At 43.4% G+C, this 25,357-nt stretch overlaps 2 protein-coding genes across 6 annotated transcripts in view; one reads left to right on the top strand and one right to left on the bottom strand.

Annotated features, from left to right (window-relative positions):
• The window catches only part of SMAD9 (SMAD family member 9), a 93,532-nt gene that overhangs the window by 30,122 nt on the left and 38,053 nt on the right, over positions 1 to 25,357 (bottom strand). For 3 of the 5 annotated variants that reach the window (XM_070409247.1, XM_070409251.1, XM_070409252.1), the window contains 2 exons: positions 22,191 to 22,447; positions 8,887 to 10,311 (listed from right to left, as the gene is read on the bottom strand). In XM_070409247.1, coding sequence (XP_070265348.1) covers positions 10,168 to 10,311; positions 22,191 to 22,447 — 401 coding nt within the window. In that variant the 3' untranslated portion in view covers positions 8,887 to 10,167. Of the gene's footprint in view, positions 1 to 2,420; positions 2,603 to 8,886; positions 10,312 to 22,190; positions 22,448 to 25,357 lie in introns of those variants that run through there. The other 2 variants (XM_070409250.1, XM_070409249.1) reach the window with 2 other exon arrangements.
• LOC139006709 (small integral membrane protein 15-like) lies at positions 10,986 to 11,419 on the top strand. The gene has a single exon (XM_070409253.1). It carries the CDS (start codon positions 11,180 to 11,182, stop codon positions 11,402 to 11,404), a length of 225 nt encoding a protein of 74 aa, XP_070265354.1. The 5' UTR covers positions 10,986 to 11,179; the 3' UTR covers positions 11,405 to 11,419.

Below are 25,357 nucleotides of genomic sequence, written 5' to 3'. Positions count from 1 at the left end.
GGGGGGAGCTCACCAACCCCCTGATGGGCCCTGCTCTGTGCTTGACAGGGGGGAGCTCCTCAACCCCCTGATCAACCCTGCTCTAAGCATGACAGGGTACGGAGCCCCAACACCCCTGATGGGCCCTGCTTTGTGAGTGACAGAGGGCGGCGCCCCAACCCCCCAATCGGCCCTACCCTGAGCATGACTTGGGGTGGCATCGCAACCTCCCGATCCGCCCTGCTCTGTGCATGACAGGAGGTGGCACCCCAACTCCCCAATCGGCCCTGCTCTGAGCCCGACCAGGTGCTGCACCAGGGATTGGGCCTGCCCTCTGCCACTCGGGAGCAGGCCTAAGCCAGCAGGTCGTTATCTCCCGAGGGGTCCCAGACTGGGAGAGGGCACAGGCCGGGCTGAGGGAACCCCCTCCCTCCCACCGGGCCTCTAGTAAAAGTATAAAAGATGTTTTGCTATACGAGTAGTTCATCTAAACTACCAATGGAGAAAAAGGAGACAACCAACTAGTTGGTCCTCAAATGAAGTATCTGACAAAGGCATTATTGGCCAGAAATTATAAGTGAACTGTAGATTAAGACTTACGTATGACTAGACAAATACAGTCAAACCTCAGTTCTTTTTTATATATATATATACTAGAGGCCCAGTGCACAAAAATTTGTGCACTCGGGGGGGGGGGGGGTGTCCCTCAGCCCGGCCTGTGCCCTCTCGCAGTCTGGGACCCCTCGGGAGATAACGACCTGCTGGCTTAGGCCTGCTCCCGGGTGGCAGAGGGCAGGCCCAATCCCTAGGTGCAGCCCCTGGTCGGGCTCAGAGCATGGCCGATTGGGGAGTTGCGGTGCCATCCCCTGTCATGCACAGAGCAGGGCCCATCAGGGGGTTGGGGTGCTGCCCCCTGTCACGCACAGAGCAGGACCCATCAGGGAGTTGGGGCTCCATACCCTGTCACTCACAGAGCAGGGCCAATCAGGGGGTTGGGGCACTGCCCCCCACCCCCCGTCATGCACAGATCAGGGCCCACCAGGGGGTTGGGCGCTGCCCTCTGTCATGCACAAAGCAGGGCCCATCAGGGGGTTGGGGAGCTCCCCCCTGTCATGCACAGAGCAGGGCCCACCAGGGGGTTGGGCGCTGCCCCCTGTCATGCACAGAGCAGGGCCCACCAGGGGGTTGGGCGCTGCCCCCTGTCATGCACAGAGCAGGGCCCATCAGGGGGTTGGGGAGCTCCCTCCTGTCACGAACAGAGTAGGGCCGATAGGGGAGTCAGGGCACCACCCCCTGTCACACACAGAGGAGGGCAGATCAGGAGGTTGGGGCGCCGCCACTGTCACACTCAGGGCAGGGCCGATGGGGAGGTTATGGCTCTACCCCGTCACACACAGAGCAGGGCCCGTGGGGGGGGGGGGGGGTTGGGGCGCCGCTCCCTGTCACACACAGAGCCGCAGGGCGATCAGGGGGTTTGGGCGCTGCACCCTGTCACGCTGATCCGGTGCCAAGAGGTCTTGCGGCTCCGCTGATCCCGGTGCTGGTAGGCATATTACCCTTTTACTATATAGGATAGAGGCCTGGGGGCCAGCTGGTTTGCCCTGAAGGGTGTCCTGGATCAGGGTGGGGATCCCCACTGTGGTGCCTGGCCAGCCTGGATGAGGGGATGATGGCTGTTTGCAGCTGGTCACACACCCTTCAGGGTGGGGGTCCCCACTGGGGTGCCTGGCCAGTCTGGGTGAGGGGCTGAGGGCTGCTTTCAGGCTGGCGGTTGTTGACTGAAGCTCCCAACTGCTCCTTTTTTTCTTTTTTTTTTTTTCTTCTGGGCCAGCTTTAGCTCTGGCTCTAGCTCTGAGGCTTCCGCTGCTGGTTTGTTTGCTGTTCTATAATCGAAACAATGTATAACTTCAGCTCTGAGATCCGGCTGGCTATATTTGTTACAAAGTTTCAAACTGCCAGCTCAGAGGCCGACAAGTTAGGCAGGGAACGTTGGAGTCCGCAGTCACTGAAGCAAGCAAGCCTCATGTTCGCTTCCAGCTGCCTGGCTGCCGGCTGCCATCTTGGCTGACAGTTAATTTGCATAAGGATATGCTGATGAGCCAATGGGAATGGTAGTGGTCGTACGCTAATTACCATGTTTCTCTTTTATTAGTGTAGATAATTGTTCATTCTTTCCTATATACTGCAGTATCACTTAATATTTGCTACTATTCAGAAAAAAAGCTTCTATGCATATCCTCTCTAAAATAACAGCAAAGTATCTTCAAGATTCTATATTTAATGCCAGTCATTCCAAGATGCTTAATTTAAAATCATTATCTATAGCATATTGGACTTTAAAAACATTCCACTTTCAAAACAAGATAGTTTAAGATAATTCAAAGAACCCACATGCAGTGAATCCTGCTATGAGGTCTGCAGGGGAAAATGAGCCAGAAGACATGTAGGTACAGTATTCTTTATTATAAACAATCAAAACAGTACAGCTGTGCATTTGAAGAATAGTTGAAATGTACATATTATAATTAAAAATATGACTTAAATAGAAGTAGTGTTTTTTGTTGTGTTTTACATTGATTTGAGCTCATCCTTAACACACGCCAGGATCACCTAATCTTGAATGCTGTTAAAATACAAAATTTGGAATGCATGTTATATTTTGCTGTAGTTACTAAATATACATAACAAATATTCAGGGCCCATTAAAAATTAAGCAGGTGCTTAAAGTCTAGCAAGTGATATTTATAAAATGCTTGTGTTTTTGTTATGGGGTATTCAGTTCCTTAGAAGACAACATAAAGGGAATTTAAATGTTACATTGTATTCCAACTTTTCCAGACTTATACGTTGTGTAAACAAAATAAAACATATAGTCAATGTGTTGAACAGTGACATTGTTATAGTTCCAAAGCACAGGCAGATATTATTATTATTTTTTTAGTTATCTTCTTTATTATTACAACTGAAAATAAAGCACACTTATTTGGTATAGGTCTTCAATGTTTTTAAATGTGTAAAATTCTTCACTATGCATGCTTTTATGGTTGCAATGTACCCCTCAATAAAACAAGTGAAGTAGACGTGACTTCTGGTAGTCTGACATTTTGAATCTAGCTTAATATCTATTAAAATATCACCTAACACTTTTCACATCTCAATTTTTTAACAAGAAAAAAACACACCAAAAAACAAAACAAAACAAAATAGGCTTGAACAACAGGATAAACTTCTGTCTTGTGATATAGAGAATGTTATTATTCTTTATGTATAAACCTTCTCCATGGCAACGTTGAACATGTTTAGCATCAACTGATGCATTTACTGGCTTAGCATGTCCACTTTGCTACTTATCCTATAAAAGAATGCTATTACTTTTTTTGTATTGTCTACTTCAAGGAATGAATGCAATGAACACATTTGTAATCCTATATAATAAAAGCCTAATTTGCTAAGTGTCCAGTCAACTGGTTAGCTGCTCAACCAACCAAAGCGTAATATGCTAATGATATGCTAAGGCTGCTCAACCGCTCGCTGTGATGTGCACTGACCACCAGGGGGTAGATGCTCTGACTGGTAGGTAAGCTTGCTGCTGGGGTCCAGCTGATTGGGACTGAGCTAAACGGGCCCCGATTGTGCACCAGTGGGGTCCCTCAGCCTGGCCTATGCCCTCTTGCAATCCAGGACCCCTCAGGCGATGTCAGAGAGCCGGTTTCGGCCCGATCCCACAGGCCATGCCGAGGGACCCCACTAGTGCACAAATTTGTGCACTGCGCCTCTAATTCTAAAATAAAATACTACATTATAGCTTTTGGCAACTTCTCCAGCAAAAAAATTTTAAAGACTGATTAAAATGTGTCTATGTTACAATAACTGAAGGGTTAACTTCTCATCAATTCTAAATTCTCTGAATTTCACACATATCCTAATAAAGGCTTTTGGGAAGATATGACTGATGATGACGTTTACGTACCATTTTAATTATTTATTTTCAAATAAATAATTCAGGTTCACTGGAATATTTTGTCCTAGTTTCCAAAAGTTGTATACAAATCCAAGTCTTTTAAATGTCATTTATAAATAATCAGTTCTGACTAATTCTGTAAAGGTATAAGATTATCAGAGGATAATTTTTAAAATACATTTTTATTAATTTCATAGAGGAAGGGAGAGGTAGAGATAGAAACATCAATGATGAGAGAGTACCATTGATTGGTTGCCTCCTGCACGTCTCCTAGTGGGGATTGAGTCTGCAACCAGGGCATGTGCCCTTGACTGGAATCGAACCTGGGACCCTTCAGTCCGAAGGCTGACACTCTATCCACTGAGCCAAACTGGCTAGGGCTCAGAGGATAATTTTGATCAAGATAGCTATGTTTGACAGAGAAACCAAGATGGCGGCATAGGTAAACACCTGAAATTGCTGCCTCGCACAACCACTTCAAAAATACAACTAAAAGACAAAATGGACATCATTCAGAACCACAGGAAGGCTGACTGAGTGGAAATTCTACAACTAGAAGGAAAGGGAAAAGCAAACTGAGACTCAGAGGAGGTGTGGAAGGTGCAGAGGTACGGAGGCGCACGTGGAAAGGGCTGGCAACTGAGGAGGCGGTTGTCTTTTTCAATCGGGAGGGAGGAAGTTAATTTTCGGAGATCGAAGATGGCGGCATAGGTAAACACCGGAGATTGCCGCCGTAAACAACCACTTCAAAAATACAACTAAAAGTCAGAACGGACATCAACCAGAACCACAGGAAGGCTGGCTGAGGAGAGACTCTTCAACTAGAAGCAAAAACAACAGCATTCCGACGCTCAGAGGAGGCGTAGTGTGGAAAATTTAAAGGTACGGTGGTGCGGTGGTGAGGTGGTGCGCGCGCAAAGCGGGCTGGCGGCTGAGGGCGCGGTTGTCGTTTTCAATCAGGAGTGAGTCTCAGACTCTGGGCTACAGATCCGGGCGAGTCTCTAGGGACCCAGACTCAAACGGGAGAAGCGGGACTGTCTGGCTACGGCCCCTCTGAGGTTTGCAGCGGTTGCTGGGACAGAGAGGCAGAACCCCTGGGGACGGACTGAGAGCGGCCATAGCGGCTCCCTCCCCCCACCCTGTTGATCCCGCCCGCCCAAGCCCTGCGCACAGCCATTTGCCGAACGCCTCAGGCAAAGGCTGGATTAGCGCCTCCCCAGAAGACAGACGTTTTCCGCACAGCTGATTCCTACAGCCAGTCGGCCTGGTGGTCAAATCCCTCTAGTGTTAACTACAACAATTAAGGCTTGGCTAGAACAAGACTGCGCACAGAGACCACAAGGGGGTGCACCAAGAAAGCATAAAAGATGCGGAGACAAAAAAACATGACAGAAATGGAGGATATGGAGCTAAGAATCGCAATTTTGAGGGCTTGCCATAAATTTGTGCAGAGCCTCACGAAAACTAATGAGACCCTCGATGCTACGATAAAGAAATCAATTGGGAGGGAGTCACAAACTCCCAACGGCCCTGGAATCCAGTTCCAGGCGAGTCTCTGGGGACCCAGACTCATATGGGGAGAAACTGAACTGTCTGGCATCAGTTGGAACTCAAGGGCGGCTTTCTCTCAGAGGTGCTTGCAGTGATTTCCGCGGGACACTGAGACCCAGGACCTTGTAGGGCAGGACTGAGGAGCAGCCATAGCTGTTTGCTCCGCCCTGCTGATTCCCTGAGACCCCGCCCCACCCAAGCTGTGGCAGAGGCTTTTGCATATGAATGACCTGGCCCTTTGCAATCTACAATTATCTAACAAACTGCAGCTGGGTCAGAGAGACCCAGAACATCCAAAAGAAGGCCCAAGGCACCACAGCAGATTGCATTGCTTCATAGCTGGGCCTCATCTAGGCACCTCCAAACCCCAAACAAAGAAGAGGAATCTGCAGATCTCTTCGTAGCTCCTTCTGGGTAGCCTAAGGCAGAGGCTAAATTAGCACCTCCTTAGAGATCCAAGTGCCAGTGTGCCCAGTAGTCAGAGTGGGAGCATCCAGATTAGAACTCCTCAGATCCATAAGGGACACACTCAGGGGGCAGACTCAGTGAGCACCAAAGCCCCATTGAAGCAAGCCTTGCCCCATAAGGGTGTCTCCAGCACAGAAGTTCTCCCACTGGAGACACAGCTGATTCTCACAGCCAATTGGCCTGGAGGTCAATTCCTCCCAGTGATACCAACAACAATCAAGGCTTAAGTACAACAAGACTGTGCACAAAGCCCACAAAGGGGTGTACCAAGAGTGTCCACTGCAGGTAATTGGGGAGGCTGAGCCACTGGGCCCTACAGGACACCTAGCACACAAAGCCACTCTAACAACACAGGGAAGCAGCCAAAATGTGGAAAAAAAGAAACAGGTCACAAATGACAGAAATGGAGGAAAGCAAACTACTGGATATAGAGTTCAAAACCATGGTTATAAGGTTTTTCAAGTTTCTAGAAACCACCGATAAATTTAGTGAGACCCTCAATAAATCTAGTGAGATCCTCGAGGTTATGAAAAAGGACCAACTAGAAATTAAGCATACATTGACTGAAATAAAGAATATTATACAGAGATCCAACAGCAGACAAGAGGATCGCAAGAATCAAGTCAAAGATTTGAAGTACGAAGAAGTAAAAAACACCCAACTGGAAAAGCAAAAAGAAAAATGAATCCAAAAATGTGAAGATAGTGTAAGGAGCCTCTGGGACAACTTCAAGCGTACCAACATCCAAATTATTGGGCTGCAAGAGAGAGAGGAAGATATTGTAAACCTATTTGAAGAAATAATGACAGAAAACTTCCCCTACCTGGTGAAAGAAATAGACTTACAAGTCCAGGAAGGGCAGAGAACCCCAAACAAAAGGAATCTAAAGAAGACTACACCAAGACACATCATAATTAAAATGCCAAGAGCAAAAGACAAAGAGAGAATCTTAAAAGCAGCAAGAGAAAAAAAGTCAGTTACCTACAAGGGAGTACCCATACAATTGTCAGCTGGTTTCTCAACAGAAACTATGCAGGCCAGAAGGGAGTGGCAAGAAATATTCAAAGTGATGAATGCCAAGAACCTACAACCAAGATTACTTTACCCAGCAAAGCTATCATTCAGAATTGAAGGTCAGATAAAGAGCTTCACAGATAAGAAAAAGCTAAAGGAGTTCATCACCACCAAACCAGTATTATATGAAATGCTGAAAGGTATTCTTTAAGAAGAGGAAGAAGAAAAAGGTAAAGATAAAAGTTATGAACAACAAATACATATCTATCAACAAGTGAATCTAAAAGTCAAGTGAATAAAAAATCTGATGAACAGAATAAATTGGTGAATATAATAGAATCAGGGGCATAGAAGGGAGTGGACTGACTAGTCTCGGGGGCGGGGGGGGGAAAGGGGTGTTGGGGGTGCGGGAAGAGACTGGACAAAAATCATACACCTATGGATGAGGACAGTGGGCGGGGGTAAGGGCAGAGGGTGGGGTGGGAACCGGGTGGAGGGGAGCTATGAGTGGAAAAAGAGGAACAACTGTAATAATCTGAACAATAAAGATTTTTTTTTTAAAAAAAAAGAAGGAAAGCTATGTTTGATCTCTGGATCAAAAACCACGTGGTGTACCTGCTGTTCTCTCATGGAATGATACTCGTATGAGAAAGATTCACCAACCATATTAATGCCCTTTCCAGGAAAAAGGGGAGATGGAAAATTATTAGAAAATAAAAGGAACAGGAGGAGTAAACCTTCTTTTTTAGACAGAAGAAAAATAGCATTTACCCAAGGAAGCCTTCATCCATTACCTAAATGATCAGAAGAGAAGGGAAATTATTCAAAAGAGAAAATTAAGAAACCAATACATTTTTTAAGCTAAGGAAGATGGTATGTCCTGTTTTGTTTTGCAAGTTCTGGAATATGAGGATGTGTACACAAACAGATATAATATTAGACTCTCAACCCAAGGGCTGGGCTGTCTCTTGTTTACATTTGATTCTACAGCACCTAACATTGTACCTGGCACATACAGGTGCACAATACATAGTTGATGAACAATGAACTACACTAAATGGGTTACCTAGTCTTCATGTAAAATGTAATATTTATTTGCTATTGTATATATGAAAGTTTCTATTATATAACACTAGTCATAAGAGGTGACAGTAGTAACTCACTCATCTTTTTCACATCATCATTTCTACCTTGAATATAATTTAATGAGAAATAACTACTGTGTTCACTAAGCTACAAAGAGTTGAGATAGAATGTATAAATGAAGAAACCTCTTGGATTACTGAAGTACCATCTGTTACAAGCATAATTGCCTTCTTAAATTATACATTTTTAAGAGGGTGTGATATATTTTTTCAAGGAATGCAGTGTTTAGTGGGTGGGACTTATATTTACATATATAAGAGTACCTAGAAATTTGGGGGATTTTCCTCTTTATTATCCAAGGGTAAATAAGAACAGGTTTTTAATATTGTGTGTTTTTTAAATGTCCTATTATTCAATACTACTGTTCCCCAGAAATTGTAGAGATTATGAAATTATTATCACTTTACTTGGAAAGTTATTTCCAGGTGTGAGAATTTAGCTTTATAAGAGCCTACCAGATTTGACCAGTAGATAAATAGAGACACTAAGTAAAATAACTCATAAATTGATCTCAGTAATGTGTCTTGATTTTCTCAAAAATCTTCACCATTGTTTTAGTAACCTATAAATAGTTAATATTTGCCAACAGGTGAGGTAAATAAGGCAAAAGGAGGGCCATCGCCCAGAGACTTTTAATGTGGGAATGTGAGAAGGTGTAAGTAAACATATGATGCTTTTGTCCAACCCCCCTGTTATTACCTGCTTCTTCTTCCTACAGGACCTACACACGTGGTCTTAGAGCTCCCTGTGCAGACTCAAAAGTCTGCAGGACTGCCTGCATGAACAGCCAGCAAAACATGAGTCTCATTTCCTATGTGGAAAGCAGGAATCTCCTTGGGTGATTCTGGGACTAAGTTCTGGTCTTACAGTTTGGGAATATAGCTCATTTCATGCTATTTTCATATTTATCTTGCCATATTAGACTCATTGCTTTTTACAGTCGTAGATTATGAGGGAACATGACTTCAGCTTCACAGTTTTTTTTCCAATCACATTTTAAATTTGTTTAAAATGAGCCCTTAATATGAGCACAATACTTTAGCTCTACTACACACATCTGAGAGAAGGTTTAAATCCTATATACTTGGACTCGGATCCCAATTCCCAACTCCTGAAATCCAACTTTTAAATAACTACAGAGAATCAGTGTTCCCAATAACAACCAAATGAGGCTCATGTTTTGCTGGCTGTTCATGCAGGCAGTCCTGCAGACTTTTGAGTCTGCACAGGAAGCTCTAAGACCACGTGTGTAGGTCCTGTAAGAAGAAGAAGCAGGTAATAACAGGAGGGTTGGACAAAAGCATCAATAACTGCCTTTTATTCTGCCAACCAGGGGTCATCCATCTGAAATTGTAATTGGCTCACCAATCCAGGACAAAGTTAGAGATCACAACTCAAGCATAAGTCGCCTTTTCCTAACACTGCTACAAAGATGTTTGACATAAAGGCTTGGGCTGAGTATGTTGTGGAATACTTATGTGGAATACTTATACTTGTCCAGGTATAAGTATTTCAACTTCAGAAATAAAGTTTATGTGTCTTATCTTACATAATTGATTATATAAACTTGATATTTTTTCTTGCCAATAGTATTAAAAGTGAAATCATTTAAATTAAATGAGTTTGATTGCTACATTTTGTCTAAAAGCGTTATTTACTCTAGTGCTGCTAGTACCCGACTTTTGCTATATAAGCAGTTTTAGTATTTTTCTGGTAGGTCACACAACCTGCCTTATATTGACATGGCTGACTAAAGCTGCCTTTTATTCTGCCAACACCCTTTAAATACTATTGACAGAGTTGCCTTTCTTTGTTTCCTCCCACAAATAAAGCTGCTGCTTCTTACATCATAGGCGGAAAAAACCTGCTTTTCTAATGGCATCAGCTTAACTAGAAAGCAGAAAACAAGTGGTGATAAAATAGATGAACAGTATATATTATATGTATTTACACATATACTTAGACACTTTAGTTGCAAATCTGAAATGATATAAGCCACTGCCTGCAACCGCATCTGTTCTATAAAAATGGGGATTAAGACCTAACTATTAAGACACTGAAGAAATCGGGTTATGTGGAGAGCCCATTTGAGTCAGAACTTTGTCCAACCACTGCAGTGGCCCGTGAAGATGAATCTCAATCCAGCAAGGTGTGCTCGTGACATCCTGGCGATGGTACTCAGCTCCCCAACCCTGAAAAGCAAGAGTGGAGCCAAGAGTGATTGTGTCAGACTTTGCAGTCAGCCTCCAAAGGCACAAGACAGAGCTCAGTGGACACCTAACCAACACAACAGAGTAGCTCTCGAGACCTGCGAGAACATAAACTATACCTTCCTGTAAGTACAGGATAAGTTTTGCATCAACCAGACATCCTAAGATGAGTCCAAATCAATGCTTTTCTTTGGGTTCACAACTAAATACATGAACCTAAACATGGTTGGGCTCTAGTCATGTCAGAAACCCTGGCAAATCATTTTCTCTCCATAAGGGAAGAAACTTGAACTTATGTTCACCCCCTTAAGGCTGAAGACAGTGTTTTGCACAAAATGGTAACTGAAGACCAATGATGGATCTGGAACTTATAAAGAAAGAACTAGAGGATGCTCTTGATTTTTCAGGATTGATTAACAAAGCTTATTCTTCCTGTTTCTCTGGCTCACTTTTGGCAATTTCCTATTTATTACCATTCATAGGAGAGGCAGCAAATAAATAAATAAATAAATAAATAAATAAATAAATAGACAAGTAAATAAATAAGTTTGTATATTTTTCTCTGTATGAAAAGTTATTTTTATAATGAGGACAGATCCAGTTAAGCAAATTAGTTTTGTTATTGGAAACACTGATTCTCTGTAGAGTTATTTAAAAGTTGGATTTCAGGAGTTGGGAATTGGGATCCGAGTCCAAGTATATAGGATTTAAACCTTCTCTCAGATGTGTGTCGTAGAGCTAAAGAAGACAACCAACCAGGGGTCATCCATCTGAAATTGTAATTGGTTCACCAATCCAGGACAAAGTTAGAGATCACAACTCAAGCATAAGTCGCCTTTTCCTAACAAAGATGTTTGACATAAAGGCTTGGGCTGAGTATGTTGTGGAATGGGCTGCAAAGGATCCATATGGCTTCCTTACAACAGTTATTTTTGCCCTTACTCCATTGTTTCTAGCAAGTGCTGTACTGTTCTGGAAATTGGCCAGGATGATTGAGGCCTGGGGAAAGGAGCAAAAGAAAACACAAAAATGCCAAGAAAATATTGCAAAAGCTAAACAACTGAAAAAGGACTGAAGCAATGAACAGGCTCCGCAACCAGAGGAAACTCATTTGGGAAATTATGCAGCTTTGGAAGGACCCTGTAGGGTTTCTTTTCTGGATTTATGATAGTATTTAATAAACAAAGCATGAGCATATGGAAGATGTTAGTTCTGACCGCTACTGTAGCAACTTTTAGGCTTCTGCATAGAAGTCTATTGACAGTTATTGTAAATTGGCATTTATTATTCTAAAAATTCTTTATAACTGACTTAGTCATTTTCCATTTTGCAGCTTAATACATCCTGTGGAGAAAAAAATGACTTTGGATTATGAACTCTATTCAAATACTGGCTCAAAAAGGGATCCTATTCCGGACAAAGGAAACTAAGAATGTAAAAATGAGAACTGTCCTGAGGTGAAAAGTGTGCTTTGGCTTAAAAAGAGATACAGCATATTAATTACATCTTTTATCATTATTGCTTATGTCTTAGAATCATTTCTGGCTTTCTCAAAGCAAAATATTATTAATCAGTGAGTACTTCACTTTCTACATTTTTCTCATTCTAGCCTTTGAGAGACTGATAATTATCAGACATTCTGCCTTTTTAAAAATCTAATTTTATAAAAAATTCTCTCGATTGTATAGAGTACCAGCTACTAACAATTTTGTACTTATGAACACTGCCATTTACTTGGGTATGACTTGTTGAATAGAGTAACACTGTGATTTAAACCTTGCAGTAAAAATGCCAACCCTCATAGTACTTTGGAACCAGTTTATTCTTACTCATGCTAAGAAGAAATATGAAGTAGTTAAAATGTCTTATCTGATAATTTGCTGATAATATAGATACCACTTTTAATTTTTATTCCATTTTTTGAACTCATGTAGTGATGTCTTATAATTTTTGATCAAATAAGTTCACAATGAAAATTAAAAATTCAATTTTTTTCCTAAGGAACTCTAAAAGAGTAAGTCATATTTCATAAATGGTAAAGAAAAGCTTAACATTTGGAAAATTTTTGTTTGGTATAATAATTGGTTGAAAAAGATAAATTATGTCAAAATGAGAATGTGTTGTAATCCTATATAATAAAAGCCTAATATGCTAAATGTCCAGCAGTCCAGTCGTCTGTTCAACCAATCAAAGCAAATATGCTAATGATATGCTAAGGCTGCTCAAACCGCTCGCTATGACATGCACTGACCACCAGGGGCAGATCTTCAACCAGTAGGTTAGCTTGCTGCTGGGGTCCTGTCAATCGGAACTGAGTGAGGAGCGGGCCTAAGCCATCAGTTGGACATCCCTTTAGGGCTCCCAGACTGTGAGAGGGTGCAGGCTGGGCTGAGGGACTCCCCCCCCCCCCGACCCCCGCCCTGAGTGCACGTATTTCATGCACTGGGCCTCTAGTTAGAAATAAAAAGCTAAAGGATATTTCCTTCAGTTAAATACAATTGGAACTTTTTACTATGAAACATGGCTTTTATAAATGCATGGTCCAATAATTTTACTCATTGTCAGTATTTAATAGCTCATTAATATTTTCCTCATCTCTGGTAATTAATTCTAAATTACAGAAATTATCTAACAGCTTTAATTTAAAAATGAAAGTAGATACTGATATAAAATTGGTACGTTTTTATTTTTAAAAAAAAGTTGGATTTCAAACACCATGCTGCGTGATTACACTTTACATTTGTGGCTAGAAACTTCAAGTGGACCTTTGATGCCACTTGGAAATCATAGCATTCTCTCCCAGACCATTCACTCTCTCATTTCTCCTACTTTTCCACCTACTCCTCCAGCCTGCTTACAACAGATTTTCTTTTTTCCTATTTTAATGAGAGAAATGAAACAATCAGAAGAGAATTTCCACAGCACTGCACCCACAGACTTGACCTTTCTACCTTTTACTATAGATTATCTGTGTTTCCAAATAAGCCATCTACTTGTGCATAAGACTCACTCACCTCTGGGAACAGCATTCCAGAAACTCTCCCCATTCTTTCCTTTTTCATTCAATCAGATCATTCCCATCAATGTACAAACATGCTGAAATGTCTTCCATCTTCAAAATACTTCTCTTGGCACTACAACCACCACAGATTATTGTCCTATGTCTTTGACTCCCTTTGTAGCAAAACCCCTCAAAAACAGGCATCTGCACTGGCTGTCTCAATTCCTCTTCTTCCACTCTCTCTTAAATCCATTCTAATCAACATTTCACCCAAGCCTTCAACAATATTGTTCTTATCAAGATCAAAAAGACCTTCATATTGCTCAAATTAATGATCAGCTTTCAGTCTTTGTGTCACATGGGCAGTATTTGCTTTAGTTCATCCCCTCTCCTCATCAATGTATTTTCTCTTTTTTTTTTTTTTTTTTTTTTTTATTTTCCTCTTAAAGTATTACAAAGGGTATTACATAAGTATTTCTCTTTTTTTTTTTGGCTTAGAAAGAACCTTCCTTTCTTGGTTTTACTACTATTTTGGTGGTGGCACATTCTCAGTTTTCTTTGCTGGTTCTTTCTCTTCTCCACTATCTTTTTTTTTTTTTTTTTTTTTTAAATCTTTATTGTCTGTCTCCTTAGGTAATGCATATATGCATATATGATCTTTGTTTAATCTCTTCCCGCTCCCTTCCCTCTGAAAATCGTCAGTTTGTTCCATTTCCATGCCTCTGATTCTATTTTATTCACCAGTTTATTCTGCTCATTAAATTTCTTACTCATTTATTTTTACTTTTAGATTAAATTGTTGATAGGTATGTATTTGTTGCCATGTTGTTGTTCATATTTTATTTATCTTTTTCTTTTTCTTCTTCTTCCTCTTCTTAAAGAATGCCCTTCAACATTTCATATAATACTGGTTTGGTAGTGATGAACTCCTTTAGCTTTTTCTTGTCTGTGAAGCTCTTTCTCTGACCTTCAATTCTAAATGATAGCTTTGCTGGGTAAAGTAATCTTGGTTGTAGGTCCTTGCTATTCATTACTTTCAATATTTCTAGCCACTATCTTCTGACTTGCATAGTTTCTGTTGAGAAATCAGCTGACAGTCCTATGGGCATTCCCTTGTAAGTAACTAACTGCTTTTCTCTTGCTGCTTTTAAGATTCTCTCTTTGTCTTTTGCTCTTGGCATTTTAATTATGATGTGTCTTGGTGTGGTCCTCTTTGGGTTCCTCTTGTTTGGTACTCTCTGTGCTTCCTAGGCTTGTAAGTCTATTTCTTTCACAGGTAGGGGAAGTTTTCTGTCATTATTTCTTCAAATAGGTTTTCAATATCTTGCTCTCTCTCTTCATCTGGCACCCCCATAATGTGAATGTTGGTACACTTGAAGTTGTCCCAGAGGTTCCTTACACTGTCTTCATATTTTTTGATTCTTTTTTCTTTTTGCTCTTCTGATTGGGTGGTTTTTGCTTCCTCATATTTCAAATCATTGATTTGATTTTCAGAATCCTCTACTCTACTGTTGAATCCCTGTATATTATTCTTTATTTCAGTTAGTGTATGATTAATTTCTGACTGGTCCTTTCCATTTTTTTGGAGGCTTCTAGAAGGTTCTTGAGTAACTTTATAACTGTGGTTTTGAACTCTATATCCAGTAGTTTGCTTTCTTCCATTTCTTTCATTTGTGAGATGTTTCTTTGACTCTGCATTTTGGCTGCTTCCCTGTGTTTGTTTCTATGTATTGGGTAGAGCTGCTATGTCTCCTTGAGTTGGTAGAGAGCCCTCATGTAGTAGGTGTCCTATAAGGCCCAGTGGCTCAGTCTCCCCAATCACCTGAGTTGGGAACTCTAGGTGCACCCCTTTGTGGGCTGTGAGCACAGTCTTGTTGTAGTTGAGACTTTATTGCTATTGGTGTCACTGGGAGGAATTGACCTCCAGGCCAATTGGCTGTGAGAACCAGCTGTGACTACAGTGGGAGAACTGCTGTGCAGAAGACAACCCTATGGAGCAGGACTTGCTTCAGTGGGGCTTTGGTGCTTACTGAGTCTGCTCATTGAGTGTGTTGTTTATAGATGTGTAGGGTTGTAATCTTGTAGAGCCTGACACTGACCACTGGGTACACTGGCTCTTGGGTCTCCAGGGAAGTGCAAAGTCAGCCACTGCCTGGGGCTACCCAGCAGGAGCTACAGAGAGATCTGCAGATTCCTCCTCTTTGTATCAGGTTTGGAAGTGCCCAGATAAGGCCCAGCTATGAAGCAAGGCAGGCTGGTGCTGGTGCCAGGTCTTAGGCCTTTTATTGATAAGTTTGGGACTCCCTGACCCAGCTGCAGCTTGTTTGAGACACTTTAGCCTGAGCAAGGACAGGCCATTCATATGCAAAATACACTGCACACAGCTTGGGTGGAGTTGTAAATTGGATGAGGTGGGATCTTAGGGAATCACCAGGGCAAAGCAAACAGAAATGGTTGCCAGTCAGCCCTGTGACCTGGGAGGTCCCAGCATAGGAACAATAATCCCTGTGAGCACCTCTGTCTGGGAGAAAGCCACCCTGAGTTTCTGCCCTGACGCCAGACAATCCAGTTCCTCCTCATATGTGTGTGTCCCCCAGAACCTTGCCCTGGTGCTGGAGCTCAGAGGAATCAGGATCTTGTAAGTTCAGTTTGTGGTGCTGGCCTTTTAAGAGGAACAGATGGGTCTCCAGCAGCCTCTGTGTCACTGAGCCCCAATCCACACTGGTTTTTACAACCTGTAGTTCTTACTGACCACAGAGATTTCTTTTTCCAGCTCTGGGACCCTGGGCTGGGGATCTGGTGTGGTTCTGGGACCCCTTGCTCCTCCTGGCAGCCTCCAGAGAGATGATCTCCCTCCCGATTAAAAAAGCGGCACACATGGGTGCTGGACCAGCCCATTCCACGCCTCTGCACCTCCTACCAGTCTCAGTGTGCTTTCTTATTTACTTCTCTAGTTGTAGGACTTCCATTCAGCCAGCTTTCTGGTGGTTCTGGATGATGGTTGTTCTGTTTTAGTTGTAATTTTGATGTGGCTGTGGGAGGTGACGAGTACAGGCATTTACCTATGCTGCCAACTTCCCCCTGTTTCCATTCTCCACTATCGTTTAAAGTCGAAATGTCCCAGGACTCCATCCTGGAACCCCTTATCTTCTCTGTTTAAACTCAAACTGTTGGTGATCTCATCCAGGCTCATTGAGTTCAATGCTGTCCATAACCTGATAATTTCTAAATTCACATTCTCAACCCAGCTTTCTCTCTCCAAGTGCAGACCAACTTGTACATCCAACTGCCTACTCAGTACTTCACTGAACGTGTGACAAACACCTCAAAGTTATTCTCACTAAAACTGAACTCTTTGTCTTGTATCCAAACCTGAGCCACCTGAATCTTCTCCATCTTGATTAAAGGAAACTTCATTTAACTCCTTTCTTTTTCTCATACCCCACATCAAGTCAGCCTTCACATTTAGATCTGTCCACTTCTCACAACTTCTATTAGAACTCTCCTACTGGGAGCAACCATCATCTCTCATCTGAATATTGCTGTAGCCTCCTAACTGGTCCCCCTACTTCCAACCCTGCCTGCATCCACACAACAGCCAGAGTGATCCTTTAAAAGCCTAAGTCAGATCATGAAAATCTTCTGCTCAAATCCCTGCAATGGCTCCCCTTCTCTTTAGAGTAAAAGTCAAAACTCTTGCACTGACTTATAAAGCACTGATCTGATTCCCTGTTACAGTTCTGATCTCACATCACCCTCACTCATTATGCCCCAGTCTCCTTGCTACTACAAATTCCTAGCCATGCTCTTGCTTCTTGCAGTTGAGCTTGCCCTTCCCTGTGTGTCTACTGCTCTTACCCCAGATATCCTTATGGCTATCTTTCTTGTGTCATTCAAGTCTTTGCTCATGTTCCACCTCTTCAATGAGGCTTCCCCTGACCACCTCGTTAAAACCTGCAATCTACCTCTTCCCCAGCACTCCAATTTCGTTTGCTCTGCATTTTTTCTTTACATTCAAATTCTTTATTATAGCTGTTGTTTATTGTGTTTCTCTTTCCTGTTATATTGATTTTATGAAGGCAGAGATCTTTGCATAATCATTGATGTATTCCAGTTCCTAGAATGGTGCCTAACCTGGCACATGATAGGTGCTCAAAAATATTTGTTGACTGATGAAATGAGCCCTAGAATTAGTAAGAATTAGAGCTGAAAGAGTCCTTAAAGATGATCTAGTCTATCATCCCCCAAAAATAGCCACTAGTGTTTAGTCATCTATAATTTATTTCATTTGTACTTTTAAAAATCTAATAATGTTTTACTCAATCCAATATATCCAAAATATTATCATATCAATATATAATCAGTATGAAATTAGTAATGAAATATTTTATGTTCTTTTAATTTGTACTGTCTCCCCTCTCCCCAGTTTTATTGAGATACTAGAGGCCCAGTGCACAAAAATTTGTGCACTCGTGGGGGGGGGGGGGGGTCCCCCAGCCCGGCCTGTGCCCTCTCGCAGTCTGGGACCCCTCAGGAGATAACGACCTGCTGGCTTAGGCCTGCTTCTGGGTGGCAGAGGGCAGGCCCAATCCCTAGGTGCAGCCCCTGGTCAGGCTCACAGCAGGGCCGATTAGGGAGTTGGGGCGCCGCCCCGTCATGCACAGAGCAGGGCGGATCGGGAGGTTGCAATGCCACCCTCAGTCACGCTCATGGTAGGGCTGATTGGGGGGTTGGGGCACCGCCCCCGTCTCACTCAAGGCAGGGTCGATGGGGAGGTTGTGGCGCCACCCCTGTCATGCACAGAGCAGGGCCGATCAGGGGGTTGAGGAGCTCCCCGCTGTCACTCACAGAGTAGGGCCATAGGGGTGTTGGGGCACCGCCCCCTGTCACACACAGAGCAGGGCGGATCAGGGGGTTGGGGCGCTGCACCCTGTCACTCACAGAGCAGGGCCCATCAGGGGGTTGAGGAGCTCCCCCCTGTCATTCACAGAGTAGGGCCGATAGGGGAACTGGGGCACCGCTCCCTGTTACACACAGAGCAGGGCGGATCAGGGGGTTGGGGCGCTGCACCCTGTCACACTCAGGGCAGGGCCAATGGGGAGGTTATGGCTCTACCCTGTCACACACAGAGCAAGGCCTGTGGAGGGGGGTTGGGGCGCCACCCTCTATCACCCACAGAGCAGGGCTGATCAGGGGGTTGAGGCGCCGCCACTGTCACACTCAGGGCAGGGCCAATGGAGAGGTTATGGCTCTACTCTGTCACACACAGAGCAGGGCCCGTGGGGGAGGGGGTTGGGGCGCCGCACCCTGTCACACACAGAGCCGCAGGGCGATCAGGGGGTTGGGGCACCGCACCCTGTCATACACAGAGCTGCAGGGCGATCAGGGGATTGGGGAGCTCCCCCAATCAGGCACAGAGCAGGGTTGATCAGGGGGTTGGGGTGCCTTCCCCTGTCGAACAGAGCAGGGCGGATAGGGAGGTTGTGGCCCCGCCCCCTGTCACACACAGAGCCGCAGGGTGATCAGGGGGTTTGGGCGCTGCCCCCTGTCACGCTGATCCCGGTGCCGGGAGCCTCGCTGCTCCGCTGATCCTGGTGCTGGGAGGCATATTACCCTTTTACTATATAGGATAGAGGCCTAGTGCATGGGTAGGGGCCGGCTGGTTTGCCCTGAAGGGTGTCCTGGATCAGGGTGGGGGTCCCCACTGGGGTGCCTGGCCAGTCTGGGTGAGGGGCTGAGGGCTGTTTTCCGGAAACGAGTGACTGAAGCTTCCAACCGCTCCTTTTTTCCTTTTTTTTATTTTTTATTCTGGGCCAGCTTTAGCTCTGAGACCTCGCTGCTGAAAACATTGATACAATGTTGCTAAAGCCCGGCTGAATGAAAGCCGGTTTTTGGTGTTTTGTTTAGCTTCTTATTTGCAACATAGTACATAGTTGCTTAGAGTTGTAGCTCAGAGGCCGGCAAGGCAGGCGGGGAATGTTGGAGTCTGCAGTCACTGAAGCAAGCAAGCCACATGTTCGCTACCAGCTGCCTGGCTGCCGGCCGCCATCTTGGCTGACAGTTAATTTGCATATACTCACTGATTAGCCAATGAAAAGGGTAGCGGTCGTACGCTAATTACCATGTTTCTCTTTTATTAGTGTAGATAATTGATACATAACATTGTATCAGTTTTCAGTATACAACATAATGATTTGGTATATGCATATATTGCAAAATGATTACCACGATAAGTTTAGTTAAGATCCATCACCTCCCATTGTTACACATTTCTTTAATGTGATGAGAGCTTTTAAATTTCTTTTAAACTGATCATCTGTAGTTATATTTGCTAAGAATTTTTTTTAAAGTCCCTGAAATATTAGGGACTTTGTTTTCAGTGAATTGTGCAGCTTTATGATTTAAATGTTGTATATCTATTAAATACATCTGGTTGATTTTTGGAAAATCAGATTTCTATGCAAGTATATATTATAGTGAAATAATTACCTCTGAGATATTGGTATTTCATCCTAATTTTAAAAACAAAGACCTGGAAAAATAACCATACAATTCAAATGATTGTTCATTAATGGCATTTAATCCCCTCTGCTGAGTCTAAAGCATCAGAAATTGGAAAAAATTTCCAGATAGTAGTTAATTGTTTTACAATGTAAAAATGCTTTTTACAGCTTACCAGTAAAACTGAATAAAACTGCTTTGTCATCACAAAAGAGAAATAGTTTCAAGAAGTCATTTTTAAATTGTATTTGTATTCTAGATTTTTAAAAATTACTAAAATTAAAAATACAATAAAAACATAATTTGAGTACAGAAAAACCGGATAATTATTTTTCATGGTAATTTTAAAAGACTAATAAATTTTACTTGAAAAACATCTAGAACAAGACGTACTGATTGTTTGGATGGATATGTGACAATGTGAAAATTGTGTCAATACATGTAGGTAGTTTGATAAATAAGCTAAGAGTTTGAAATATAATTATTTGCAATCACTTTGCAAGAGATGAAACAGCAGATGTTGAAACTGAGGCCTTTAACTTCAATGTGCAAATTCAGTTGTAACTTCCTCAGTTTTCCAACCTTCACATCAACTTTAATAAGCTCTAATTTGATAAATTTCATAAATATTCATAAACAGAATATTATTACTCTCTCAATTTAATCATACTCATCATAATGTTTCTAATATATATATACACACACACATACTAGAGGCCCAGTGCACAAAAATTTGTGCACTCGGGGGGGGTGTCCCTCAGCCCAGCCTGCACCCTCTCACAATCTGGGACCCCTCGGTTAGGGTCCCTAGGCCTGGCCTGAGATCAGGGCCTATCAGGGCTTTCCTTCCCCCGTCTGCAAGGCAGCTGGCCCCATCCCCACTGCTGCCACTGCTTGCCATCTGTGCAGTGCTGACCCCATCCCCTGCCACCAGTGGCCTCCCTCTGCAGGTGACAGGCTGGGGTGCGATGGCTTGGCTGGCCTGGGCCTCCCTCTTTCTTTGCTGGGGGGCAGGGCCAGTCCTGTGAGGGGCCGTTTGCCTACCTGATCTCCCCTAACCACTGGCCTGCCTACCTGATGGCCCCTAACCACTTGCCTCCTATGGGATCACCCCTAACTGCTGGTCTGCCTACCTGGTCGCCCCTAACCACTCTGCCTGCCTGCCTGATTGCCCCTAACCGCTTGCTTGGGGGCGGGGCCAGCCCAGCAAGGGGCTGTCTGCCTACCTGATCTCCCCTAATCACTGGCCTGCCTACCTGATCACCCCTAACTGTTGATCTGCCTACCTGATCACCCCTAACTGCTTGCATGGGGGTGGGGCCAGCCCGGCAAGGGGTCGTCTGCCTACTTGATCTCCTCTAACCGCTGGCCTGCCTACCTGATCGCCCCTAACAGCTGGTCTGCCTACCTGATCACCACTAAGACTCTGCCTGCCTCATTGCCCCTAACCACTTGATTGGGGGTGGGGCCAGCCCATAAAGGGCCATGGTGGTCTGGTCTCTGGTCATTTCAGTTGTGACACCTCTGGCCTTTTATTATATAGAATATTACCTCCTCCATTTGCCTGTATGCTAAGAGTTAGAGGAGTCTCTAATTTCATTCAGGCAAATTCATCAACATTTATTAAGTTACTAGAGGCCTGGTGCACAAAATTCATGCCCTCAGCCCAGCCTGCACCCTCTCCAATCCAGGACCACTGGTACCTAATTGCTCACCTGACTACCTGCCTGGTCACCCCTAACTGCCGCCCCTGCAAGCCTGATTGCCCCTCACTGCCTCTGCATGCCTACCTGGTTACCCCTAACTGCCCCTCGCTGCCAGCCAGGTTGCCCCCAACTTCCCCCCGCCACTGGCCTGGTTGCCCCCAATTGCCCCCCCCCCTGTGGGCCTGGTTGCCCCTCACAGCCCCCCCGCTGGCCTGGTTGCCCCATGCAGCCTGCTGTTCAGTTGTTTGATCATCCCTCACTAACCCCCCTGCCGGCCTGGTCGTAGGCAGCCATCTTGTGAGGGCGTGAGGGTTAATTTTCATATCACCTCTTTATTATATAGGATAATCATGTTTGGCAATTTGAGGGTTGGAAAAATCTCTATAGCCTTGCATCTTATAAAAATATTATTGTCACTTTGTCTTCTGCATTAAAAATCAGATAACTACTTAAAGTTGTTTTTCCCCCAAAAGTGTTATGCTTAAGAATTTTCTTATAATTGCTAAACAAGAGAGATCATACTCATAGAAATAAACTTAAAAAAAAAAACCCTGCTGTCTACTAGAACTGGCTGTGTAACTGCCACATCAACCAAAGAATGCCTTTTTTGTTTTTCAGTTTCCATCTTCAATGTGGAAGCAAGCACTCCTTACCTTAACGAAACTCATCCGGATAGTGCACATCTTAGTTAACTCATAGACGACTTCAAATCCATGGTGGACTGACTGAGCAAGTAGCTGAGCAAAGAGCTGGTTGCTGAAGATCTTGAGGCTACAACCACTGGGGATCTTGCAGACAGTGGCTGGGTGGAAACCGTGCTGATAGTTGCAGTTCCGGCTCTGGACAAAGATGCTGCTGTCGCTCACACACTCAGCATAGACCTCTCCCCCGACATAATATAAATGCACACCTATGAGGCAAAAACAGTCTTCAAATACCTGCACCATCTTTAGCTTAGCTGTACCACCATTCTCTTCTCATTGACCTTTGTAACCTGAAGAAATATGACTATCTACTGTGAAGTTAATTTTCATATTACCAATCACAGCTTAGTAAAATATGTGACCTAATTGCCAACTTGTTTTAATTCTAATTTGTGCTTATTCCATGAGTCCATTTAAAATAAAAGTGGAATGCAACCCATGTTTACCATCACAGCACAGAACAAGTAAATCAGCTCTCTCCATCATTTTCTCAATCTCACATTCATTCACTCTAAAAGTAAGATCACCCAGCTGGTATGGCTCAGAGGCTGAGTGTCGACTCATGAACCAGAAGGTCACGGTTTGATTACTGGTCAGGGCACATGCATGAGTTGCAGACTTGATCCCCAGTAGGGGATGTGTGGGAGGCAGCTGATCGATAATGTTTCTCTCTTATTGATGTTTCTATCTCTCTATCCCTTTCCCTTCCTCTCTCTCTAAAAATCAATAAAAACATTTTTTAAAAAAATAAATAAAAGTAAGCTCATAATATTTAATACAAAATGAATACTTAAGGCAGAAAATACCAAATAGCCCTTCTAGTACATATATAAGTAAAAAAAATTAAAACTGGACACGGTAATATGAAAAATATTACTTAAGTGTATACACTAAACCCACTTCAGAGGAAACAATAAATGAAGTTTAAATTTTATTTTTACCAACAATTGTAAATCCATTTCTCTTAATAAATACCTCAAAGAAACCTAATTCAACCTCTAATATAGATCATAGAAATAATGCCTATTTTTTATTTATAAACAAAGAAATTCTTGCCACATTTTCAGATATAGACAATCAAAATGTAGTTTATGTTACTTTCTCTCACATTCTTGGAATTAAAAGGCACTGCTCACACTAGTTTTTACTCCGAATTAAGTTTGCGTTATTTCCCTTCAAATTTCTGGTTTTGAAATTCAACATAAATATATAGCAAGTGACTGGGGTTAGATAAAATGAAGAAAGTCTAGTCTGTGGATATTAAATACCAGAACAACTTTTCTCCAACCTTTTAACGGAAATAAAATTCTCTACCACTACTACATGATTGTAAACTCAATCATCCTGCAGTTACAAGATATTCCTAGAAATGAACCAGAATATACTTACAGTTATATATTTTAGGTTGCCTCAAACAAAATTTTAAAATAGAATTTATAGCGCTTCAGGGGTTCTCAGACCCAAATTTGCATAACTTTGCATTTAGGAAACATTACTCAGACAGCTGCTGAATTTATTTGTCAGGTTTTAAGTAGCAATTGAGGGCCTTTGTATGTGAATACCTCCCAACATATCTATTGTCTCCGTTTCCCATCTTCTTTCCCTTAATACAATTTTAGAAAATAATGGTTTTCAGGATTATGTATTCTAACCATATCACTCTGAAGAAACTGATCCAGGGTCACACAGATAAAGCACAGCTGTTGATATTCAGGCTAAGGTTCCCCTCTTCCTACCCAGATCAGACTGCTCCTCTCTTCTCTCAGCCTTCCTCTCCATTTTCTTTCTCATATTCATTATTCATTCTCCCTGAATGGCTTGGGGTCTGACACCCATGACCCAGGCCTTGAGGTGTAGGCAGAAGTATGTTCCTAATTGGCTAGGACAGTGGTCGGCAAATTCATTAGTCAATAGAGCCAAATATCACCAGTACAACGACTGAAATTTCTTTTGAGAGTCAAATTTTTTAAACTTAAACTATATAGGTAGGTACATTGTTATTAACTTAATTAGGGTACTCCTAAGCTGGCCTTTGCTAAAAACATCCTCAAAGAGAGAAACCAAGATGGCGGCATAGGTAAACACCGGAAATTGCTGCCTCCCACAACCACTTCAAAAATACAACTAAAAGACAAAACGGACATCATCCAGAACCACAGGAAGGCTGACTGAGTGGAAATTCTACAACTAGAAGGAAAGAGAAAAGCACACTGAGACTCAGAGGAGCTGCGGAAGTAAAGTGCAGAGGTACGGAGGCGCACGTGGAAAGGGCTGGCAACTGAGGAGGCGGTTGTCTTTTTCAATCGGGAGGGAGTCTCAAGCTCCCAACTGCTCTGAACTCCAGTTCCAGGAGAGTCTCTGGGGACCCAAACTCATACGGGGAGGAACTGGACTGTCTGGCAGCGGGCAGAACTCGAGGGCGGCTTTCTCTCAGAGGTGCTTGCAGCAAATACTGAGGAACACTGAGACCCGGGATCTCTTAGGGCAGGACTGAAGATCAGCCATAGCTGTTTGCTCCGCCCTGTTGATTACCTGAGACCCCACCACACACAAGCTGTGTGCAGAGGCTTTTGCATATGAATGACCTGGCCCTTTGCAATCTGAAAATTACCTAACAAGCTGCAGCTGGGTCAGAGAGACCCAGAACTTCCAAAAGAAGGCCCAAGGCCCCACAGCAGCTTGCATTGCTTCACAGCTGGGCCTCATATGGGCACCTCCAAATCCCAAACAAAGGAGAGGAATCTGCAGATCTCTCCGTACCACCTGCTGGGTAGCCTAAGGCAGAGGCTAAATTAGCAACTCCTTAGAGATCCAAGAGCCAGTGTACCCAGTGGTCAGAGTGGGACTATCCAGATTAGAACTCCTCAGATCCATAAGGGACACACTCAGGGGGCAGACTCAGTGAGCACCAAAGCCCCATTGAAGCAAGCCTTGCCCCATAAGGGTGTCTCCAGCACAGAAGTTCTCCCACTGGAGACACAGCTGATTCTCACAGCCAATTGGCCTGGAGGTCAATTCCTCCCAGTGATACCTACAATAATCAAGGCTTAACTACAACAAGACTGTGCACAAAGCCCACAAAGGGGTGCACCAAGAGTGTCCACCTCAGGTAATTG

The sequence above is a fragment of the Myotis yumanensis genome, unplaced genomic scaffold (genome assembly GCF_028538775.1).
Source record: "Myotis yumanensis isolate MYYU_CA2020_CCGP unplaced genomic scaffold, mMyoYum1.0.hap1 SCAF_3, whole genome shotgun sequence".
Taxonomy (NCBI): Eukaryota; Metazoa; Chordata; class Mammalia; order Chiroptera; family Vespertilionidae; genus Myotis; species Myotis yumanensis.
The sequence above is the reverse complement of the archived record's forward strand: the minus strand, read 5'-3'. Positions and strand labels throughout refer to the sequence as shown.

Bases quoted from the DNA above. Each gene is read 5' to 3' on its own strand.
- LOC139006709 (XM_070409253.1), top strand. From the start codon at position 11,180: ATGTTTGACATAAAGGCTTGGGCTGAGTATGTTGTGGAATGGGCTGCA.